The 25,975-nt window shown below is 44.3% G+C and overlaps 1 protein-coding gene across 1 annotated transcript in view; it reads left to right on the top strand.

The window, feature by feature from the left end:
• LOC115102479 (t-SNARE domain-containing protein 1-like) overlaps positions 1-25,975 on the top strand; it is a 135,023-nt gene that overhangs the window by 64,238 nt on the left and 44,810 nt on the right. The window contains exons 8-10 of the mRNA XM_029622482.2: positions 1,453-1,620; positions 11,587-11,659; positions 17,905-17,987. Coding sequence (XP_029478342.1) covers positions 1,453-1,620; positions 11,587-11,659; positions 17,905-17,987 — 324 coding nt within the window. The remainder of the gene's footprint in view (positions 1-1,452; positions 1,621-11,586; positions 11,660-17,904; positions 17,988-25,975) is intronic.

The following is a 25,975-nucleotide window of genomic DNA, read 5'->3' on the forward strand; positions in this document are numbered from 1 at the left end:
CTGTATGCTCTTTTATGTTTAGATAAGAATTGTATACCTGTCTTGTATACCTATACACCATTCTTGTGTGTGTTTAATAAAAATATTTGAAACAGAAACATATTTCACATTATCCTTAACTTTCCCTGAAAGAGTTCTCATTTGAAATCATACTGAACTCAAATGACCCGCTGGAGAATACACAAACTCAGGTATAAAGCCCCACTGAAGACACTAGTATCAAGGTTCTCTTTACACACCCCTGAACCCTACAGCACCAGGACACCAGAGGCTTATCTATTAAGGCTTATTTTCTGCTGAATCAATTTCATCAAGGTCTTTTCATTATGCTGGCTCAAGAGGAAAACGTCTCAGACTACAGATATAAGGACAGGTTACGTAACAGTGATTACCTTCAGTGAAGAAAGAAACTTCAATGAACCGCGAAAGTTATTCCTTTTTTCATAAATGTGAATAAGGAAGATTTCTTCACAGATCACTACATTTCTGCAGTTTTAGGGAAAAGCAGTTGGTCTGTAATTTAGTATAGCCCGGCCAAGAGACCTATACCTCGGATGTCAGTAACAATACTGTAGCAGATGGTGCATATTCACTGACAACAAAAAGCAAGAACAGCACAGAAGGCAGAGCAGATAGGCTGTGTGGTTCACATTGAGTGGGCAGACCAAAGACAATGGCCCTCCTCTAGTCCCTCCCACCTCCGTACTGAAGAAGCTGCCCACAGTAAGAGAGGAACGACAGGATGATTGGATGAGTCACACTGTGGGCAGGAAAAACAAAAGCCACCTCAGGGTTTTATCAATGTCATACATATGCAATTAGGGGTCAAAATGAGCAGATCAATGTGGGCCTCTTTCAGTGACCGACTCCCACTTTTCCATTGAGCGCGCTGAATGGTGCTCAGTAAACTGCCTGCACAGAGAAGAAAGGCGTCCTAGTCCTTTTTGATTGAACTTGGGTAAACAGTGTGAAGACGGGGTGGCAGCTGTCTAGCTAGAGTGATATATTTAAAGTGTAAAACGTTCTAGTTGTGTTGACGTGAAATTGTATTCCGGGGACGCAGGATGTTTTCCCCCACTGTCTGGCCTCTCCTGTTGACTCAGGTACTGTGACTCAGATCATGGCAAGCACAGATGACCATGAGTCAGCCAGGGGTTAGCCCTGTGCTGTGAATCACACTGTCTGGCCATTAGTGGAGTCAGGGAGAAAGCGGTGCAAGACAGAAGCAATGTACGTTGTTATTCTCAAAACAAATCTAATTATAATGTTCTCTTGTTTGTTTGTCTGTCTGTTCTTGTGTGTGTGTGTGTGTGTGTGTGTGTGTGCGTGTGCGTGTGTGTGTGCATGTGTGTGTGTGTTTGCGTGCGTGTGTGCGTGTGCGTGCGTGCGTGCGTGTGTGTGTGTGTGTGTGTGTGTGTGTGTGTGTGTGCGTGCGTGCGCGTGTGAGCACAGAGTCCCCAGACTCCGTTTGCAGAGCTGTGTGAGGAGGGGGGTCCCCTGTTTGGCGGTGCAGCAGAGAGCTCCGGGGGGGATGGACAGGAGCAAGCGTTCCTCTCAGAGATCAGTGAGGAAGACGTGGAGGCCCTTCGCCAGAGAGAAGAGGCCCTGCTGCAGATTGAGGTATGGAGCTCAGATCCACGTGCTCTACCTTAGTTTACAACACCTTGCCTTAACGTCTCAGTGTTCCTGAGGAGAAATGGGCTAAAACCTTCTACTTTCCAATGGCACCATGGCTTTCAAATGAATGGTTTGGTATCTAAATTATGCAGTGTTCAACGTTTATGTAATCTATTTGCCAGTAGTAAGGGCAGTAAGTGCATCTATCCAGCATCAGCTTTGATCTGGTAGCCGTGTCTTTAGTTGAATACAACACTTTCCAGCCAAAAGTGCCCAGAGTATCCGTAGATTGCATGGAGAGAGAGAGAAACACTCTGAAAAAATTAACTAAAATACAAACAAATATTCTGATAAAGCTTGTCGTTTACAAAGTGGCCAGAGAGTGCATTGCCCCAACTCTATTGTCTTCAGAGAGGTCAATAAAAACACACTACTTTAGTAAATAAACACTCAGCCAATCCCAGACTCCACCTCCCATCTGGGCAACCTATTAGTATTATGTCTCAGTACTGAAGCCGTTTTCACCATCTCTTCTGCATATTAAACGCTACCCAATTACCTAGGTGCCTTTACGGGCTTGTTTGTTCTCTTACCTAAGTGTGGATGGAATCACAATGTTCACCAGACTTCCTTTCACGGCTCGTTTTGAAATACAAAGCATCACATCAGGTAACTCCAGGGTAACGTCCCAAATGGCACCCTATTCCACATTTAATGCACAACAAACCCATAGGACTCTGGTCAAAAGTAGCAACCTAAATAGGGAATAGGGTAGCATTTAGGATGCAGCCCAGGTCTGATTCCACCCAAACAGCTGTTTCCCTCTCTTCCGCTGGTGTCTGAGACAGATGTGAAACCAGATAGATGTGAACTCTAAACGACAGGATCACTCTGCTGTGGGTGACTTGAATGGGTCTCATTTCAAAGAGGTTTCAGATACTCGTTATCAGCATCTCCTGACCGTAGGTTCATCCTATGGGTCCCTCTGTGTATTTGGTGTACTCTGTGGAGAAGACTTGGGAGAAAAAAAAGAAACACTGTAATTGCTTTAATCAACTTGATTAAGTGTTGCGATAACATATGGACAACATTCAAGAAAGGAGACCAGAATTTCATACAGCATGCTTTAGAAATACTGATTACAGCCCATTCCAGCTTTGAAGGGAGTTTACAATCCACTGCAATGTGTGAAAAGACTTGGAGACTAATAACAATATTTTGGGGGGAGGTTGTGTGTATCTGTAGTCAGTCAGACCTTTCAGAGGTTTTAACATCAATGTTCAGAATCACCTCATCTAGCCACATCGCATGAGCCTTTTCCGAACAAGACTGGAAAAGTAGCAGCATCAATCTGTCCTCATTGAGTGGTACAAAAGCACCAAACTACTGAATGAGCCTCAGACACCACTTACAGCTTAATTTGTGTGGAGAAGTCTGAGATGGCAGTAGTCATGATAATTGGTTGTTCAGAAAGGCACTGAGATGGAGAGATTAATTTGATTGGTAGCCCAGACAGGGTTGTCTGGCCTCTGCTTTAGTCATACCCACACAGATAAATGTCAGAGTGACTTCCCTGGCAGGTGCTGAGGGGCCTGATGGTGTACCTTGGTGAGCCTAATAATATCTGACAATGGGCTTTTCCCTGTCCATAACCCCCACCCCCATCTCTCCAAAGCCCCTCCTCTCTCTCTCTCTCTCTCCTCTTTCATTCTCTCCTCTTTCACTCTCTCTCCTCTCTCTCCATCCATCTCCCTGAGGACCTTAAGATCAGTTTCTGTCTGCTGTTATCCAAGGAAAACGCTATCAGCACTTCCCCTCTGAGAAAAAAACACGTTGATCTGTTGCCTGGGGTAGTTTGCCATCGTGTGTGTGTGTGTGTGTGTGTGTGTGTGTGTGTGTGTGTGTGTGTGTGTGTGTGTGTGTGTGTGTGTGTGTGTGTGTGTGCGTGTGCGTGTGTGCGTGTGCGTGTGTGTGTGTGTGCACTCAGGCAAGGCGTTCTCGCTGTGAATGGAAGATAAACAGTGCAGCAGTTTTCAAACAGGGACCGATGGGGAACATGGGAGGTTACAGTGGTTCTCTCCTACTGACGGTCCGCTACCTACACTAAGGATACTCTATATATTATACACCAACACTGGGATCAGTCAGGAGGAGTTTGACACCATAGAAAAATAATAACCATATTGGATGTACCCATGTGTAGCACATGGGGATGTGTGAAACTTACTCCTCAGCCTGAAGTGTCCCCACTTGCGCCAGCTAATAGCTAGCTTTTGCGTGGCGCCGACTGGTAAGACTCTTTAGGAGGGCTGTCACGCGTGCAAGCAAGGCAGAGGTCCTGGGTTCAAGACTCGGCATGAGCCGAATCAAGAAGAGCAAGCAAGCAGTGTGATGTTCTTTGCAGGTGCAGTTAGATTACTGTGGCATGAGAGGCTTTAACACTGTTCTAGTCATTCTATGTTTAACATTCTTCTGGGATGGGTAATTCAATTCAGGCCTATCATCCTTGACTACCATGATATTATTATAAATGCTCAGAGAGAGAGAGACAGAAGATAGACTATAAGGTAGTATCAGGCTTAGGTGGCGGATGTTTATTCTGCCTCTGTATCATCTATACTGTCAGCTCCCAGGTGCCCCTCACACACACCGTGATCGTCTTCAACGAAGATCATTTCATCAAAATGAATTCATAAAAAAGCTCAGGGCAAAGCAGAGGACAGCTTTCAAGGGGAATCTGAATACAACACCTGGCCCTGTGAAGAGGTAAAAAAACGTCAAAGCGTGTCTCTCCTACCAATGCATCCACAGGACAGTGAATCTGATGCTCTGCCCTTGGAGGTAGGTAGCGCCCCCTACATGCAGCGCACAGAGATAGCATGCGCTAGTAGCAGCTCTCAGGTGTGGTCAAAAAAACAAAAAACAGATTGATTTAAATCTTGCACATGATTTTGCAGTATGTTTAGGAACAAACTGCAACATCAATGGTCTGCATAGCACAGACCTATAGGAATATGTGGGACTTCCATGGATGTTGCAGGATCCCCAGATGATTATATGCAATCAGTTACATGTAATCTGATTACAAAAAACTAACTGTAATCAGTCACGTTGCCATAAAAAATATTGTAATCAGATTACAGATACTTTTCAAATACTAGATGATTGCATCTTGGATTACTTTTAAATTCAGAAAGGATGTTTGTGAAAAAATATGTTATAACACCTTTCTGTTTTCTCAATGACATTCAATTCAGCATTGAAAAAAGGCGCAAGTTAAAGTTTGTTCCAAATGAGCGAGTCAGACCACAAGTCAGACAGCACTATGATGACACACCAAATGTGTCTGATTGATATTTTTGTCTTCTTCTAATGTAACAGAAAATAATCAGATTACGTTACTGAGTTTGGGTAATCCATAAATTACATTACTGATTACAATTTTGGACGGGTAACCTCAGCATAAAAGGCTATGCATATGAAATACACACCTCCCTAAAATTGACCGTATTGTGGAGGAAGAAATCACAACGACATACAGTTTCCTCCTCATCATGGAGACACACAAACAAAATAGGTCTTTGGACAGCTGAAGGAAAGGCAACATTTGATTTTACATTCTAAACCGTTTATTCAGCAAGGGCAAAGAAGACACATCTCATGCTTCAGCCCCTTGAAAGACAGTGCATGTTTGAAAATGTCATAGTTTTCCCTCTTCTTTTCACCAGTAAGTGTGCACGTAAATCTGCTTAACAGTTTTTCTGCTGTGGCAGTGACACTGTGTCCGGTTGCCCGATGCCTTTGGGCTGAGGTGGTTAGATATGAAGAGAATTTTCAATCAGTGCTTAACACATTTATCAGAGAGAGAGGGAGGGAGGGAGGGAGGGAGGGGAGGGAGGGAGGGATGGAGGGGGAAAAGGAGGGAGAGAAGGGGAGGGTGGAGGAAAGAGAGAGAGAGGTCTGTTGGTTCACACTTTCATCCGCCAGGTATCTCGATGGTTGTAGAATGGATTTACATGATGTTCAGTGTTGTAATGCCTTGTCATAAGGGGTTGGTGATTTCAAGTTACTTTCATGTTATGGTGATGACAGCTACAGTAAACTGCCTTTGTATCAAGTCTACGGAAGATTCCTTTTCAACTATTGATAATGACAGAACAGGGAGAAAGGCCACGATCCATCATATAAAGGCACAAGGCGAGACCCAAATGCAGACACGAGGCAGATGATTGAGTTCCGATATTTATTATAACAAAAGGGGTAGGCAGAAGGCAGGTCTGGGACAGGCGAGAGTTCATAAACCAGGTCAGAGTCCAAACAATACCAGGCGATAGGCAGGCTCGAGGTCAGGGCAGGCAAGGGTTCAGTGATCAGGTCCGAATCCAAACAGTACAAGGGGATAGGCAGGCTCGAGTTTAGAACAGGCAGAGTGGTCAGGCAGGCGGGTTCGGCGTCAGGACAGGCAAGGGTCAAAACCAGGAGGGCTAGGAATAAACAGAGAATCTGGAAAAAAGGAGCTGGGAAAAATGCTGGTTGAGTTGGCAAAATAAACTGGCACAGAGAGACAAGAAACACAGGGATGAATACAGCGGGGATAATAAGCGACACCTGGAGGAGGTGAGACAATCACAAGGACAGGTGAAACAGATCAGGGCGTGACACATCAATCATGTTTTATGCGTTTTATTCAAATTGACTGCCTGATTGAAAGTCATAGCAGAAAATGGACTGGCGCTGAGCTTTCAAAGAAGAGAAGTAGCCGTCCTTTCAAAATGAGAAAATTAGTGACCGTGCAGCGGGAAGAAGAGAGGAGAAAATGACGAGTGTTGACAGCAGATGATGAGTAATGTGACTGTGCAGGGTGAATACAACATCATCTCAAGGTGCCAGGATGAGAACAGACATGGCAGGGCAGTAATGACTTGGTCCATCTCTTCAACCAGTGTCTGTCTGCACCTGAGAATCAACATACATAGCACTACCCCATCTATGTTCAGACAAAAAGTATCAGTTTTATGGAAAATTCTCAGAGAGCTATTTCAATTTCTTTCACTTCCGTCATTCTCTCTCTCTCTCTCTCTCTCTCTCTCTCTCTCTCTCTCTCTCTCTCTGTGTCTCTCTCTCTCTGTCTCTCTCTCTCTCTCTCTCTTCTCATTCTCTCTCTCCTCCCCTCTGTTCCAGTCTGGTTGACAGGTATGCTGGTACACAAAGGACAGGTGGGTGGCTCACCTGTTGGAGGGTGACGGAGCGAGCCCTGAATCTCCCAGACTCCTCCTCGGGGGGCGGTGCCCATGCCAGCCACTCATCAGTGCTTTGAGCCGTGTGGCTGTGTTCGTTGGTCGTGGCTGAGCTGCATACCCAATGAGGTGCTATTTCTGGTGCTGCTATTATTTACCTGAAGGAGGAGGGTATTATTTGCTTCACTAACCCACAGTTGAGTTCCTTCCACTCCGCAGACACCAGAGGTGATCTCTACACCTGGTCAACTCTAACTCTCACAGGAACTTCAATTCCAGCATATTCATGCCCCTCTAGAGTATTGCTGGTCCTGTTTGAAAACAGAGTCATTGTTTGGGACCATGCATTTGTTGTCTCCTCAATGGCTTCGTATGTCCCTCTTCTCAGCACGACAAGGACTGCCCTCTCAAACCAGCTCAAAAAAAGTCTCTAAAAAGTGTCCTATGAAAAGTTCAAAAACATAATGGGCAAACAATTTCCTTTCTGTTGTGATCTTGATCCTCACGTTTTAACATTTGGTAACATATTATATATGAGCCATGACTGGGATGGATCCCACAGGGTACATCAGCTTTCTACAGAGGAGAATACAGTCCTATTCTTCCACTTCCTCCTTACTTAGTGTGCACTAAAGCACTATCAGCCAATCGACTGGTCTTGTCTTCACCTCTAAGCCTTTGGAATCAACTCAACCTGCAATCTCTCATGGCAATGCTCATATCAGCCAATCGTCAGATCTCATTTCTGGCGGTGTCATCCCGACCCAGACTCTTGTTAGACCTCAGGAACATGAGGAATGGAACAGCGGTGGCGACCGGCGGACCTGTCAATCAGCCGCTTGTTTTTGTCTCCTTTATCTCAGCGTGCAGTTTAATTGTGTGTCTGGTGTTGTTACGGTGGCCTCTGTGTCAGATGGAACTGATGTCTTCATCTGTCTGACATTTATTTCACATGAAACAAATACAGGCCCCTCTGCCTCTTACAAGAGCTCTGTTTTGTCGACTGTCTATTGCATCACAGAAACACCATAACATATGTGGTATTGACATGAAGAGTCAAACTACTGACTCCCGTGACTTTGACATACTCTCATTGGTGGGGAAATGACCCAGTTGTCATACTTGACTAAAAGTAAATATACCTTAAGAGAAAAAATTACTCAAGTAAAAGTCACCCAGTAAAATACTTCAGCAAGCGTATAAAAGCATGTGGTTTTAAATATACTTAAGTATCAAAAGTAAAAGTATAAATCATAAATCATCAATTCAAATTTCAAATTTTTCTTTCTTTAGTATTGTAGTGAAGTAGAAGTATTCTAAAATATAAACAGTAAAGTACATACACCCCCAAAAACTACTTAAGTAGAACTTGCAAGTATTTTTACACCACTGCATACTATAGACAAACTGACATGGGACATTTCTTCACCACCATGATTTATGAAAGAGGAGCTGAATTGCTAGCAAGCTACTATCACGTTTCAGGTAAGACACAAATGAAGACTATGTTGAAGTAAATGTTTATTACAGCATCAGGGGCAGGCAAACAACAGGTCAAGACAGGCAGGGCGTCGATAATCCAGAGCAGTGTGGCAAAGGTACAGGGCTGCAGGCAGGTCCAGGATCAGGTCAGGCAGAGGTTGGTAACCCAGAGTTGTGGGACAAAGGTACAGGGCTGCAGGCAGGTTCAGGATCAGGTCAGGCAGAGGTTGGTAACCCAGAGTTGTGGGACAAAAGTTACAGGGCTGCAGGCAGGCTCAGGAGCAGGTCAGGCAGATGTTGGTAACCCAGAGTTGTGGGACAAAGGTACAGGACTGCAGGCAGGCTCAGGATCAGGTCAGGCAGAGGTTGGTAACCCAGAGTTGTGGGACAAAGGTACAGGGCTGCAGGCAGGCTCAGGATCAGGTCAGGCAGAGGTTGGTAACCCAGAGTTGTGGGACAAAGGTACAGGACGGCAGCCAGGCTCAGGATCAGGTCAGGCAGAGGTTGGTAACCCAGAGTTGTGGGACAAAGGTACAGGGCTGCAGGCAGGCTCAGGATCAGGTCAGGCAGAGGTTGGTAACCCAGAGTTGTGGGACAAAGGTACAGGACGGCAGCCAGGCTCAGGATCAGGTCAGGCAGAGGTTGGTAACCCAGAGTTGTGGGACAAAGGTACAGGGCTGCAGGCAGGCTCAGGATCAGGTCAGGCAGAGGTTGGTAACCCAGAGTTGTGGGACAAAGGTACAGGGCTGCAGGCAGGCTCAGGATCAGGTCAGGCAGAGGTTGGTAACCCAGAGTTGTGGGACAAAGGTACAGGACGGCAGGCAGGCTCAGGATCAGGTCAGGCAGAGGTTGGTAAACCCAGAGTTGTGGGACAAAGGTACAGGGCTGCAGGCAGGCTCAGGATCAGGTCAGGCAGAGGTCGGTAGCCCAGAGTTGTGGGACAAAGGTACAGGACGATGTGTAGAAAAGTTCCAAACCGGGAAAAACAAGAAAACAGGAACAAAAGCGAGACAGGAAGAGGGAAAACCACTGGTAGGCTTGACGAAACAAAATGAACTGGCAACAGACAAACAGAGAACACAGGTATAAATACACAGGGGATAATTGGGAAGATGGGTGACACCTGGAGGGAGGTAGAGACAAGCACAAGGACAGGTGAAACAGATCAGGGTAGGACAACTATGAATAGACTTGGGTAAGAGTAGGATTCCAGTTCTTAATACCTTAAAACCTTTTCCCAACATTTGTATTTCAAAAGGACTCTGGTTGTCTTTTGAGGTCATTGTTATTTTGTCTGTTGATAATTAATTCAAAGTGTACAGGAAGTGCCCCAGAGCATATGGAGTATAGCCTGTCCCCATCCCAGCATGGGTCAACCATCTCTGTGGGACATTATGTATGGTTGGTGGGGTTGGTGTGGGTGTGGGTGTGGGTGTGTGGATAGACTGAGAACCTCCTGTTTAAAACCGAGTGAACCAGGCGCTGGGAGGCCAATGGTGGAAGAGTGGCCATGAGCTTAATATAACCCTATAACATATGGAAAAGGGCACACATCTGGCCCTAAGCCTGTCCACTCCCACTCTACCCCCAGGGTGGAAGGGATCTGAACAAATAGGCAGGCTAGAAGTAGATAGGCAGGATAGAAATGTTTTAGCAATTACCTTTTTGGTTGTTGTAAAACTTGCATTAAATTGCCACTCCTTGTTGCACACAACCAGCTTCCGTTCTCCCTATCATGGATTCATGGCTGATTTAAAATTAAACGTCAACCCTGTTACGGTCAACCCTGTTACTTTATTTGGCACTGAATCAGGACTTACTATAGTATTTTTTTTTACCTCTTTTACCTTTTTTATGAAGTTGGAAATGTGCTCTTTATGACAGAATGTTAAAATTAGGTGAAATCAAACATTTTTTGGACAAAGTTACACTTCTTAAAAGGCACAGAATTGGTGGAACGACCACTCTGTCTCCAACAGCAATCAGCATCGCCAAACCAACCGTAATCTCAGTGAAATAGTGATGTCTCTGGATGAGGTTTTGTTAGTTGTTCTTAAGTTTAGGTGAGGGCTGAGGCTAGTGAGGCTAGTCTCTCTCTCTCTCTCTCTCTCTCTCTCTCTCTCTCTCTCTCTCTCTCTCTCTTCTGCTCACACTCTCACTCATGACTTTGTCATAGCATTCTGTCATTGTAATGAACTGAGTTGAGATTGGCAGCAACGGCTTTGCCAGGTAAAATAAATGTGTTGTTATTCTATTCCTGTGTGATGGAGAGGGTTGCCCAAACGAAAGCAGCAAGAAAGTCTTTAGCGTCATGAGGTTTTGCCAGAGGCCATTTTGGATTCAACCAGATGGTGTTTGCCAAGAGCCAGGATGGCTGCTGCCAGTTTCCACAGCAATATCAGACACCTGTGATGGATGGCCCAGTGGGTGAGGCTATACAAACGCAGCTGTGATTGCATGGTGCTATAATGGAGGAAAGGGGGACCTGTGAGAGGGAGATAGACAGAGGTTTTATACGCCTTCATATTGCTTTGAGCTGATACACAGTGAACCGATTCAAAGCCAGGAAACTGGCGAGGAGGAAAAAAGTGCAGGTCACCCAGTGTGGTAATTCTCTCTCTCTCTCTGCAGTGGCCAGACTGCACACTGACTGAAACGAAAACAGAAGTGAACAACACTATCAATTACTGTGTCCATACACATTGAAATAGTTTCATATGAAACACAAATGTACATGTAGTTTTTAATGGGCTTAGCGTGGTGGATTTTAAAGAGGCAGTGCAGTCAAAAACTAGATTAGCTGTGTTTTATAAATATTCCCACACTATGAGGTTGGAATAATACTGTGAAATTGTGAAAATAATGATAATACCCTTTTAGTGTAAGAGCTGTTTGACAAGACAGCTTGAAATTTCAGCTCATTTTGCATTTGTGGAGGTTTGGCCTGCCTGGTAATGCTAAATGCTTTTTGGCCATTTTCATTGAAAACAATGACAGTACTTATTAATTGTTACCCAGAAATGATTTGATATTTAGATTTTTAAAAACGGCTGAAATTGAGCCGTTGACTTCTCAGAGAGTAGTTTCGAGATATTTCTTGAAATTGTTCAATTTTTTGACTTACATATCCCTGTCTATTTTTGGGAATCCATCGGGACTATAGAAGAAGAAAGCCCGGGAATGCGGCTGGCCCACGACCTCTATAGTAGAATGTATTTATTTAACCCTTCGTTGTCTGTTTCCTTTACAGAGGGACATGTTGGATGTCAGCCAAATCATGCGAGATCTGGCCAGTATGGTGCATGAGCAGGGAGATGCCATAGGTGAGACATCACGTGTGTGTGTGTGTGTGTGTGTGTGTGTGTGTGTGTGTGTGTGTGTGTGTGTGTGTGTGTGTGTGTGTGTGTGTGTGTGTGTGTGTGTGTGTGTGTGTGTGTGTGTGTGTGTGTGTGTGTGTGTATGTGTTTGTGTGTACGCGTGTGTGTATTTAGGATTGCCTGAGCTCCTGTGTGTCATCCATGGCTGCATATTACTCTGTCTGTCTTTTACTCTCTGTGTCTTTGTAAACCCTTTGATATTTTGACCAACATTACAGCATCTCTTTCGTCATGAGCTGGCAGACTTAATGAATCACCTCAGGACTCCCATCAAACAAACTTTTGAACCATAACACGTAGTAAAGGTTTGCTTGAGAGACAGGTGGGTTACAAAAACAACAATGGTTAGAGGACAGGACAGCATGTCCCAGTCTTCTGTTATTGATAAACAAGTCCTTCAACCCAGCGCTGATCTAGACTTGGCAGAGAGAGCCAAAGTGTGGTTCAATGCACAGACAGACAGAGAGATACAACAACACCACCATCACTCTGCAGAGAGATGAACTGGAGACAGGGGGGATGATATGGAACACTAGAACATGAGAAAGGAGGACAGGAGAGTGGAGGTGTGTACAGATGCTGCAGCAGACTGGATGGAAGAGAGAGAAAGAGGAACAAGGGAAGCATAAAGGAAGCAGCGTGACTGATCTTACTTGTGCATATCAGTGTGTGTGGCAAACCTAATTCTGCTGTACATGTGTCTCTGGTATGTGTGTACCTTTGTGTGTGTGCATGTGTGTCCGAGGTTGAGATCTCATAAACGAAGGAACATTTTCTTCTTCTATTCTAATTGGTCCTTTGTGTGGGAGAGTGGCCCTGAGAATGGCGGTTTTAATCCATCTAGAGTACGATGACCTTTTCTTTTGATCTATTTTCAAATGTTCTTACTTTTTAAGTATGCATTTCACGGTAAAGTCTGCACTTGTTGTATTCAGCACATGTGACAAATACAATTTAATTTGATTTGAATTATACTTTAGACTCATGCCAAGTTTCCAACTCTCACAGACGCAATGCTACAAGAGAGCAGGCAACAGGCAACGAGCGATAAACACAGAGGAACTGGAGAGCAATACACCATTTATCCCAGATTCTATCCATAATTAGGGTACTTAACATTTAGAGTGAATAATGTTCAGCCTTATGGAAGGGAATATTTAAACAAATGGCACTTTTGTTTCCTAGATAAGTTCCGGATGGTGCTGACTATGCGTTAGGACAGAAATAAGACTTGTTTGTTGTTTGGCCTTTAGAGAGAGAGGGTTTTCTGAGGTGAACACGCAGGAGGAAATCTCTCTTTTCAAATACAGTGTCCCTTCTCATTTCTCTCACATGCAGAGCACAGGGAAAATAAGGGGAAATAAATAGTGGCGAGTTCTAAGAAGTTAAATGTCAATTGTTGATGAAATTGAATACACTAGTAAAATGCCATTAGAATCTCATTAGATTTATCTCTTCAATTTCTGTAGTCGTCCTTCATGTGAGGATATAGGGAGGATATATTTTAGTATGATTATGAGGGTATACATCATGGATATATTGAGACTGTGGATACATTGAGACTGTGGATACATTGAGACTGTGGATATATTGAGACTGTGGATACACTGAGAGTCTAGATACATTGAGACTGGTTACATTGAGACTGTGGATACATTGAGACTGTGGATACAGTGAGAGTCTAGATACATTGAGTCTGGATACATTGAGACTGTGGATACATTGAGACTGTGGATACATTATGACTGTGAATACATTAAGAATGTGAATACATTAAGACTGTGGATACATTGAGACTGTGGATACATTGAGACTGTGGATACATTGAGACTGTGGATACAGAGGGAAGTGGAACATTGATGTGGTGGGAAAGTGCTAGAGTGTGTAAGGATGAACATGATGGCTTTAAGAGATGGTGGAGGTGGTAACTATGAGAGGGTGTTCAGCTCACCAGTATACAGAGTGAAGGTGCTATGTCCAAGTACCTGAGAGCTGTACTACTCTACTGCTGTAGTCTTTTTCACATCCATTATGGACCACAGACATACTGTTTCTCTCTCCCATCCAACCTTGAAATAGAATCAGGTAAATTGCCTTTTTTGCTTTTCTGTAGCTGCTGTACACATGGTGAGATGTGTATTTTTCTGTGTATAATAAAAGCTGGGTCTGAATAAGCTGATGGGGCTTTAGGGGGGAAAGGGGGCATGTGGAGGTGTCCAGAGGAGCAACGGGGGAGCGGTAGAGGGGTACATTGAGAAATCAACAAACCCAGGAAGTTTGGGTTACTGCTTTTTAGAGGGTGAGGAATTGAAAGTAGCTTCTCTGTGACAAAGCCTCTGCTTCCATGTGGTGACACACTCAACAAAAACACAGGTCACGCTGTGCCAGAACGGATGGAATCAACAGCAACAAAAGAGACAGAGAGATACAGAGAGAGAGACAGAGAGAGAGATAGAGAGGCTGGACAAGTGAACTTGGGTCATTCAAAGATCAAGTGGTGCACTCATCTATTTTACTGTCTAAGTATTGTGTTAGTCTCATTGTGGTTATAGTACAGCCTATGTTCAATCTTGTGGTCTTTGGGAGGAACCAGTGGAATACAGTGGTTTTCAGATAAAAGGTCTTGTCTTGATTCAGTGACATTTACTTACATGTCCTTATAATACCCAAATACATTGAGAATGTGGTGTTGTAGAAAATGAGTTGTAAACATGTTTGACACGCTTTTCCCTGTTGATGTGATGTTTTTCTACCTAGAAATGGCTTGCATATCAAAGACATAATTAGTGGAGCATGGTGTGAGGGAAGTAAAGGCTTACGGAGGTGTGTGTGTGTGTGTGTGTGTGTGTGTGTGTGTGTGTGTGTGTGTGTGTGTGTGTGTGTGTGTGTGTGTGTGTGTGTGTGTGTGTGTGTGTGTGTGTGTGTGTGTGTGTGTGTGTGTGTGTGTGCAGGAGATGGAGTGATACATTTGTGTGTGTTTTCTTGTCTCCAAGGTGGCTCAATTGGCTCCTTGTATTAGCATACTATCTGGGTTATGATTCTTTGTGCAAATAATTAAGCCATGTACTACAGATGTAGGATATTAATTTGAGCCAGTTTGCTATACAGCAGGAAAATAACCCTATAGCAAGAGGAAATGTGAATTATTATGGTGATTATAATTGATGGATTTTTTTTTTCTTCCCTTAATGGAAAATCAACTATGAAATTTCCATGTGGAAATGACAGACTTCAGAAGCCTTTATAAACGTCCAATGCATTACACTTGCAACAGGGTGATCAGATTAAGAATCATCATCTGTATCTGCGTGTCCAATGTTCACATATTGATTGATAGAGTACATGTGAAATGCATCAATATTTCATTTCCTCCAAACTCATTTGATGTGATTGACATGCAAAGAGATGTACACATGCTATAATGGCCATGGTGACTCTCTCTCTCTCTCTCTCTCTCTCTCTCTCTCACACACACATACACTCATATCTATTCACAGTCAGCCATACAGAACCCAATAATATCTTGCACTGCCAACAAGCTTCACGTCAGCGGTCATGGTTGTCCAGTTTGCTGCTCTCTCAACTCCATCCCCTGCTATTGGACATTTTGGCTCTATTCTTTTCACTCCCCTCAGAAGTGAGTCATCCTGCTGACCTCCTCCTTACTCATAGAGAGAGAGAGAGAGAGAGAGAGAGAGAGAGAGAGAGAGATTAATTTGTGTCCTGCATGCTTGAGGTTGGGCACTGCATTGATGGGCAGTGAACCAAACATTTGTTTATAATAGGGAAAATAATTGGATTTAGGTTTGAATTAGTTCTCACTGGCTACAGTAACTATAGTGTGCATTGAAATAAGACAAGTCATTTGGATTATTCAAATACTAATAATTGGTTGACATCGTCATGAAATGTATGACGGAGTATGACTTTTGAAAGCTCCATTCTCAGTTTATTCTCAAGCCGTCACTGTGGTAACAGCCAATGAGGAAGTAATTAAACACAGAAATTCAATTAGAATGTTGTGCACCATCAAAACTCAACATGCTACATCTTCGATCAAACGTGACACTATTTACAGTGTGGTGACAGAGAATGTGTGTGCATCCTTTTCCAGTTTATTAATGATCTTGTGCCAGTGATTATGTAAATAAGGAGAGAAATCCATCTGAGTTGGTCTATCTATGAACACAGTTGTGCGTTATTCTAAGATTTTGAAGCTTCACGACCATGGAGAGTGCACTCAAGGAAGTTGATCGTGTCATCATACGAGCAGCTCAATCGGAGCGATGAGATATTATGAGGGCTTATCAAATAGAACATTTTCTTTCTCTCTCTCTTTCCCTCCACTTCCACCTTCCTCCCTCTGTCACTGTATGTGTTTACAACAGCAGGTGATGCACTTTCTGAGGAAGATCAAACCTTTCAAGGCTACCAATGTGTGTGCAAAGGAACGGTGTGTACCCAGTTCACCCATTCAAAGTGTGAATGTGTCATACAAGCACAATCACACAGAAAACAGCATGCATGCACGCACGCACACACACACACACACACAGCTCAGTCGACGCAGGCCAAAGACACAAGGACCAGTGAATGGAGAGACAGGAAATGAGCAGAAGATACCCCACATTGAGCCTCTCTAGGAAATTAAATAGAAGTGTAACTGTACATGTTAAAGAGGATGTGGAATATTTTTTCACATTGCTCACATAATGGCACCACAACACAAATACTGTATGCTATGGTGTAGGGGTGTGAACATTTAAACGAAATTGGGATCCTTAACATGAAGAAATATCGCTAACCGTAGATGCAGAAAGTAAACAGCATAGTGGGTCAATTTCCATAACAACTAAGAGTGTTGAATTGCGAGGCTCAAGTTCTCTGCTGTTTTGGTTCACTTGCAACTACGCTGTGAACAGTGTGAAGTGAACCCGTCCACATGCGCAGATACTGTGTGTGACTGTGTGAGAGCCAAGTGTTGTATCTCGCTCATCTCAATATCTTAGCCTATTCATTCTTGCAAGCCAAGAAATTGTGAGATACAGCATTTCGTTGTGAGATACAGCTTTTGATTGCCGATAGATAGGCCTAGTGCACGGTTCTGACTCTGTCTGCCTGATGGCCGACCAACCTATACTGTACCCCTCCCCTCTCTCTCCATCCCTCGCTAGCACACTATTAAAGATGCAAGTGTGGGGCCTCCCGGGTGGCCCAGGGTTCTTAGGCACTGCATCGCAGTGCTAGCTGTGCCACAAGAGATTCTGGTTTCGAGCCCAGGCTCTGTCGGGGCCAGCTGCGACCAGGAGGCCCATGGGGCTGCGCACAATTGGCCCAACGTCGTCCGGGTTAGGGAGGGGTTGGCCGGCGGGGTTATCGTTGTCTCATCGCGCACTAGCGACTCCTGTGGCGGGCCGGGCGCAGTGCACGCTGACCAGGTCGCCAGGTGTACGTTGTTTCCTCCGACACATTGGTGTGGCTGGCTTCCGGGTTAAATGTGCATTGGGTTGTGTTTCGGAGGACGCGTGGCTCTCGACCTTCGCCTCTCCCAAGTCCGTACGGGAGTTGCAGTGATGAGACAAGACTGTAACTACTACCAATTGGATACCACGTAATTGCGGAGAAAAAAGGGGTCAAATAAAAAAATATTTTTATTTATTTTATTTTTTAAAGATGCAAGTGTTCTCGGAAGTACGGCAACTAATCAGAGTCTCCTCCATTCCAAAAATACTGAATCTTAGGAGTGAATTCTTTTCGGAACCTAATCTTGACACTCAGAAATGGGAGTCAACACAACCCTGCCAAGCCGCAGAGCTTCTTGACACACTGCTCGTTTAACCCGGAAGCCAGCCGCACCAATGTGTCAGAGGAAACACTGTACAACTGGACACCGAAGTCAGCGTGCACGCACCCGGTCCGCCATAAGGAGTCACTAGACCGCGATGGTACAAGACATCCCGGCCAGCCAAACCCTCCCCTAACCCGGACGATGCTGGGCCAATTGTACACCGCCTCATGGGACTCCCAGTCAAAGCCATAGAAGCTATAGAATGAAAGAGTACCCAGTGTGCTTCAACCTGGTAAGAAAATGTCCTAAACTGTGGGACATGTTGTACTGTGTTGCTATAGAATATATCTATGTTGCTATAAAGTATAATCATTATATTTACCATGCTTTTATGTCTCTTCAGATAGCATTGAGGACTACATGCAGACCACCACATCCAACGTGGAGTCAGCCAATCAGGAGCTAGCAAAGGCCAGCCATCACCAGGTGCAGTAGTGTCCTCGTTTCATTGTGCAGGTTCAGTGATGTGTGTGTGCGTGCGTGCGTGTGTGTGCATATGTGTGTGTGTGTGTCTGTGTATGTACTTGCAGGCGGGTGTGCGGGCAGGCGTTTATGTCAACTAAATGCAGTTCCTGTATATTGTCATGTCTGTGTATTACTGGTACTGACATTACATTTTAATAGAGATTTTCAGGTGTCATGCTGATACAGAATCAGTAGGACAAACATGATTTCAAATAGCAGGGTTTGCTATTTCATTACTACTTTATTGCGTTCATTACGATTCTGTGGGAAATAACAATAAAGATCACATTTTCATGTCATATTTGATTAGCTTTTGCCGTTAGCTAAATTAATTGGATTGATTGAAACAGTAAAACGGTAGCCTGGAGTCTAATAGGAAAATCAAACAGATATACCAACACTGAACTCCAATTCCAAAAACAACTGTTTCTTCCACCAAGATAATGATTATGAGGTTTCAATTTCATTGTACAACTTTATTGACTAAGAACAGAAATGCATTAGTAATGTGCATCAGACGGTAGACTGCAATTAAGTATTAATTTGTTATAATTTCTTTCTGATTTCTTTTGAGTGACTCTCAATTCCATTTGGTATCACATTCACAAAATGCCCAAGGTAATTTTCTTTCATAGCGGTTTTATGTCATACTTTTCCCCCTTGTCATCCTTGCTTGGATTATATCACAGTAGGGCTAAGAAGTGTTGGTAGCATAGGCCTGTAGTGTGTAGCCCTCTGGCTATCCTAAATTATATATTGACAAAAGTGTTTTTGGGTTCATTAAAAGGTCACCTTTTCTGTTGCTAGTAGTAGTAGATAGCTTCTATCCAACACAGTGAGGTTTTATGACCCTGATACTGATTGCAAACACACACACACACGTCATTTAGCAATGTACAGGTCATTCATCTTAAGATAGCTAGGTAGGGCAACCCCATATACTGTATCAGTCATAGTAAGTACATTTTTCCTCAATAAAGTAGCTATCAGCAAAGGCAGTGCTAGTAGGGGGGTACATGGGAGAACTTGGGAATGTTGAACACCAGGCGGGCTGCTGTGTTCTGGATAAGTTGCAGGGGTTTGATGGCACAAGGAGGGAGCCCAGTCAATGGCAAGTTGCAATAGTCCTGATGGGAGATGACAAGTGCCTTGATTAGGACTTACGCCACTACCTGTGTGATGTAGGGTCGTACTCTACGGATATAGTAGAACTGAGCCCTGGGGGACACCAGTAGTGAGAGCACATTGTGCAGACACAGGTCCTCTCCACGTTACTTGGTAGGAGCGGCCTGCCAGGTCGTATGCAATCCAAGAGTGTGCAAAGACTGAAAATCCCAGCCCTGAGAGGGTGGAGAGGAGGATATGATGGTTCATCATCTCGAAGGCAGCGGATAGATCTAGGAGGATGAGAACAGGGGAGAGAGAGTCAGCGTTGTCAGTGTGGAGAGCCTCTATGACACAGAGGAGAGAGAGTCAGCGTTGTCAGTGCTGAGAGCCTCTATGACACAGAGGAGAGAGAGTCAGTGTTGTCAGTGTGGAGAGCCTCTATGACACAGAGGAGAGAGAGTCAGCGTTGTCAGTGCGGAGAGCCTCTATGACACAGAGGAGAGAAAGTCAGCGTTGTCAGTGTGGAGAACCTCTATGACACAGAGGAGAGAGAGTCAGCGTTGTCAGTGTGGAGAACCTCTATGACACAGAGGAGAGAGAGTCAGCGTTGTCAGTGTGGAGAGCCTCTATGACACAGAGGAGAGAGAATCAGCGTTGTCAGTGTGGAGAGCCTCTATGACACAGAGGAGAGAGAGTCAGCGTTGTCAGTGTGGAGAGCCTCTATGACACAGAGGAGAGAGAGTCAGCGTTGTCAGTGTGGAGAGCCTCTATGACACAGAGGAGAGAGAGTCAGCGTTGTCAGTGTGGAGAGCCTCTATGACACAGAGGAGAGAGAGTCAGCGTTGTCAGTGTGGAGAGCCTCTATGACACAGAGGAGAGAGTGTCAGCGTTGTCAGTGTGGAGAGCCTCTATGACACAGAGGAGAGAGAGTCAGCGTGGTCAGTGTGGAGAGCCTCTATGACACAGAGGATAGAGAGTCAGCGTTGTCAGTGTGGAGAGCCTCTATGACACAGAGGAGAGAGAGTCAGCGTTGTCAGTGTGGAGAGCATCTATGAAACACAGAGGAGAGAGAGTCAGCGTTGTCAGTGTGGAGAGCCTCTATGACACAGAGGAGAGAGAGTCAGCGTTGTCAGTGTGGAGAACCTCTATGACACAGAGGAGAGAGAGTCAGCGTTGTCAGTGTGGAGAGCCTCTATGACACAGAGGAGAGAGAGTCAGCGTTGTCAGTGTGGAGAGCCTCTATGACACAGAGGAGAGAGAGTCAGCGTTGTCAGTGTGGAGAGCCTCTATGACACAGAGGAGAGAGAGTCAGCGTTGTCAGTGTGGAGAGCCTCTATGACACAGAGGAGAGAGAGTCAGCGTTGTCAGTGTGGAGAGCCTCTATGAAACAGAGGAGAGAGAGTCAGCGTTGTCAGTGTGGAGAGCCTCTATGACACAGAGGAGAGAGAGTCAGCGTTGTCAGTGTGGAGAGCCTCTATGACACAGAGGAGAGCAGTGTGAGTGACCCGTCTTGAAGCCTGACTGGTTCGTGTCAAGAAAATAGTTTGAGAGAGCTAGCGAGAGAGTTGGTCAGAGAGAGCACGCTCAAGTGTTTTGGAAAGAAAATAAGTAAGGGATACTGGACTGTAGTTTTTGACGTCAGAGGGATCGAGTGTTTGTTTCCAGAGAAGGGGAGCGACTCTGGCCATATCGAAGTCAAAGGTGACACAGCCAGTGGTAAGGAATGAGTTTGAGGGAAGTGAGGAATGGGAGAAGGTCTCCAGAGAGTGTCTGGAGAAGGGAGGAGGGAATGGGGTTGAGCAGGCAGGATATACTCTGGAGAAAGAGGTCAAGGTTTAGGGTCGTTTTGTGTGAGTGGGACAAGTGTACTAAATAGACTGAATGTCGTCAACCTTCTTTTCAAAGTGGTTGACAAAGTCGTTCGCAGAGAGGGAGGGGGAGGGGGTGGAGGATAAAGGTGGGAGGAGAAGGTTGAAAATAATTTCCTAGAGGTAGAGGCAGAAGCTTGAAATTGAGAGTGATAGAAAGTGGCTTTAGCAGCGGATACAGGGGAAGAGAAGGTATAGAGGATGGAGTGAAAGGATAATAAGTCCTCCGGAAGTTTAGTTTACCTCCTTTTTTGATCAGATGCCCGCAGTCCTGTTCTTTAAGCTCGCAGTGAGTCATTCAGCCACGGAGCAGGAGGGGAGGGCCGAGCTGGCAGGGAGGAAAGGAGACGGTGAGAGTCATAGGATGTGCAAAGCGAGGAGAGTAGGGTCATAGAGGCAGAATCAGGAGACAGGAGAGTTTATTATGTACTACTCACATGTGTAAAACATTTAGTTTCATTTGTAGTGTGGACCAATTAATTGTGCTCGCATTATATACTAATTATGTTATGGCCCACCAACTATTAGCTCAGAAGAAAATGGGCCTGAGGCCAAACCTAGATGATGAAACCTGGAGTAGAGGGAGATAGAGAGCAAAGATTGCGACCAAAATGACCTTCTGGGTAGGGTTGGAAGAAAGGGAGACAGAAAAGGAAACAAAGTAGTGATTAGAGACCTGGAGGAGGGTTGGGGTAGGCGAACAGCATCTAGCAAAGTTTAGGTCAAGCACATTGCCTGCCTTGTGAGTGGGAGGGGAGGGGAGGTCAAAAGAGGAAAGGAGGGGAAAGAAAGAGGTTGAAAGAAGTGAATCGAATGCAGACGTCGGGAGCTTGAAGTCGCCCAGTACACTGAGTGGTGATCCACCATCAGGAAATGAACTTATCAAGGTGTCAAGCTCATTGAGGAGCTCTCTAAGGGCACCTGGTGGGCAATAGATGACAACAATGTTCAACTTGAGATGACAAGTGACAGTGACAGCATGGAATTCAAATTAGGAGATGGACAGGTGAGTGAGGGAGAAAATAGAAAATCTCCACCTAGAAGAAATGAGTAGCCCCTGTGCCACCCGCGATGAAATGACATACCCAAATCTAACTGCATGTAGCTCAGGCATTGAAGCAATGATACACATATTCTTGATATCATTTGAAAGGAAACACTTTGAATTTTGTGGAAATGTGAAATAAATGTAGGAGAATATAACACATTAGATCTGGTAAAAGATAATACAAAGAAAAAGAAAAAGAAACATACATTTTCCACCATCATCTTTGAAGAGCAAGGGAAAGGCCATCATGTATTATTCCAGCCCAGGTGCAATTTAGATTTTGGCCCCTAGATGGCAGAAGTGTATGTGCAAAGTTTTAGACTGATCCAATGAACCATTGTATTTCTTATCAAAATGTTGTATCAAGTTCATAACTGTGCACTCTCCTCAAACAATAGCATGGTATTCTTTCACTGTAATAGCTACTGTAAATCGGACAGTGCAGTTAGATTAACAATAATTTAACCTTTCTGCCAATATCAGATATGTCTATGTCCTGGGAAATGTTCTTGTTACTTACAACCTCATGCTAATCACCTTAACCTACGTTAGCTCAACCGTCCAGTGGGGGACCCACCGATCCTGAATTAAAGTAGATGACCCTAGCTATCAAAAAGACAGCAACATATTAAGACAAAAAGTCTAATTATCACTCCTGGAGATAGCAGGAGTCCTCTATCTACAGATTGAAGCAAATAAAGTACACACACATTCATACAGGCACACAAGCATAAACACACACACATTTGAGCTGATGTACTGTATCATACTTTTTCAGTTTACTGTACTTTATTTTATATCTATGGTATGAATATCACTGTCCTACTTAGTGATTTGTTGTCAACAGCAGCCGAACCCTCTTCCTATATCCTTATCTCTCTAATGGCTTTTATTTGACTTTTTCCTCTTCCTCATATCTACTACCGTACACACACATAGATTACCAACATGCAATGTCAGGGATTTATCCGCTTGTTTCAGAGAGGTGCTTTTATACATTTATTTTACACAGTTACTCTTCCTGCATAACTTACACAGTTACTCTTCCTGAATAACTTACACAGTTACTCTTCCTGAATAACTTACACAGTTACTCTTCCTGAATAACTTACACACTTACTCTTCCTGAATAACTTTCACAGTTACTCTTCCTGAATAACTTACACAGTTACTCTTCCTGAATAACTTACACAGTTACTCTTCCTGAATAACTTACACAGTTACTCTACCTGAATAACTTACACACTTACTCTTCCTGAATAACTTTCACAGTTACTCTTCCTGAATAACTTACACAGTTACTCTTATATGGGTAGTTTATCTAAAGTCTAACAGAATTTTGCTCATGTACACCATAAGAAATACCCTGCTGTTGAAAAAAAGTTTAATATTACTGTAATATATCCTAAAAGCCAATTCACAGATCTACGCTGGCATTTCAATTTTTCTGTTGGATTACTAAAGTATATAGACACCATATTACTTTCCCCCCAAAGTTTTGTGAGAGTTGCTCTCCTTCCTACAGCCCTCTTTTTCCTCTGTTTCATGCTGTTTCTATGCTGCTCTACAAGTGAACGAGTGAGTGAGCAAATGAGCGAGTGCACACAGCTTTCCCATTAATTGTCATTTCATTATCTCAAGGAGAGCTGAGCCGTGACCAAGCTCACGCAGAGCAATTTAGCTCTCTGCCAATCCACACGGCTGTTTCTAGTCTAGAGGAAGAGAGAGGGGAGAAGAAGAGAGAGACACCGTGCAAGGGGAGATAGAGAGAGTGGTAGGAAGGAAAAGAGATTGAAGGAGAGAAACAAGAGAGAAAGAGCGAGACTGTTGAGGAGGAGGGAGAGATACAGAGAGTGGGAGAGCGAATGAGAGCGAAGGAGAGCAAGAGAGAGACTTGAGGAGAAGGGAAGGATACAGAGAGCGAAAAAGAGAGAGAGTGAGAGAAATATAGAGAGACACACACACAGAGACATACAAATGGCAGAAAGGCAAGGGCACAGTTCCATGAACTCAGTCAAACAGCTCTTTAATGCTGGTGCACATGCACCATTGAACATCAGCACCAATGGTCAATTAATAGGGGATGACATTTTCGTCCGTGGCCCACCATGTCAGACGGCTTTACACTGAAAATAAATTGAATCTATAATCCATTAGCCTCAGGCAGATTACTCCTCTCACATGAAGACTTCTCAAGTTACAACACGGATGTTGTCTCAGCCCCATCCATGTCCAACAGCCTGAGATGAACTGTGATTGTTCATTACTGTGTAACAATACTATTATATTATACAGCCTCCATGTCGCTAGTGAAACATAGCTGTTTTATTATGTGATGAATAATGGTTTAATATAGACTTCATTTAAGACACACTTCTGTTAGTGTTGCATTTCATTTCAAATGTCTGTCGGCCATTAGATTAAGTTGATTATGGGGAATGTGTTTGTAATGATTTACAAATTAGCAAACTCAATATGCACAATGATTCATTGAAAGGCAATGACTCACTTGATTGGTGGTTACCATAATTACATCATAGGACGTCACAGTCTCTGTTTGAAACCCGTCAGCCGCCTTTGTGGAAAATGTATCTCCTCCTGTGATCAATATGACATATTTCCGCTATCATGCTAATTCAGATGGTTTGTTTTTGGAGCTCCTGGTGTTATCGTATTGCTGGAGACAGGGAGGGAAGGAAGGAAGGAGGAAGGGAATGGAAGGCGGGAGAGAGAGCGAGAGAGAGAAATGCCGACTATATAATGCCTGACAGATAGAAGACAGAGAAACACAGAACACAGGCAGGGGCACAGTAGGGTTGAGCGGTATCCAGATGTTCATATTGTCACACCATCATTCTCTCACCCCGGGATATACAGCATTACCGGTTTAGTACACAAGGGGGCACCAAAAGCCCATTGGGTGTCACCAGAACGCTAACAAAATTAGCACAAGTAATAGTGCATTTTCATGGAAGCTGGAAGTAGTGCAAACGATAATAAACGAATTGCAATGACAGGCAATACAGATCATAAAGTTATACATATATAGGTAGGAGCTACTGAATGTCATGTTTGGGGAGTTTGGACATTTACAAGCGAATGTGAACGAGAGACATTGTGCAAATGAGCAAAGTTTTGATGCATGCTGTACTGGCTCTCCAGTGTGGAGTCTGAAGTGACTCGGGCAATGGCCCTGCTCTGCTCTGCTTGGAGAAGAGGGGTAGGAGCAGACTGATGAGCCAAGAACAGAGAGTAGAAAAAATACAAGGAAATAAAGATAGAAGTAGCACCTGTACAAATAACTCATCCAAAGGGCTTTGACTTCTCAAACATGGCAGAAAGCTAACATTATGTGATGCCCCATCAACTTGTGAATTCAGCCACTTACTTAGCAAGTTAAACTAGGGGTTGTGTTAACGCATATTCACGCAGGAAAAATATATAAACTTGTGACAAAAATATCCCTGGCATGGTTGTGCAATGCTTTTCCATACCCTGAGGCAGTACACACGGTCCCTGGCATGGTTGTGCAATGCTTTTCCATACCCTGAGGCAGTACACACGGTCCCTGGCATGGTTGTGCAATGCTTTTCCATACCCTGAGGCAGTACACACGGTCCCTGGCATGGTTGTGCAATGCTTTTCCATACCCTGAGGCAGTACACACGGTCCCTGGCATGGTTGTGCAATGCTTTTCCATACCCTGAGGCAGTACACACGGTCCCTGGCATGGTTGTGCAATGCTTTTCCATACCCTGGGGCAGTACACACGGTCCCTGGCATGGTTGTGCAATGCTTTTCCATACCCTGAGGCAGTACACACGGTCCCTGGCATGGTTGTGCAATGCTTTTCCATACCCTGAGGCAGTACACACGGTCCCTGGCATGGTTGTGCAATGCTTTTCCATACCCTGAGGCAGTACACA

This window comes from Oncorhynchus nerka, linkage group LG3, assembly GCF_034236695.1.
Source record: "Oncorhynchus nerka isolate Pitt River linkage group LG3, Oner_Uvic_2.0, whole genome shotgun sequence".
NCBI lineage: Eukaryota > Metazoa > Chordata > Actinopteri > Salmoniformes > Salmonidae > Oncorhynchus > Oncorhynchus nerka.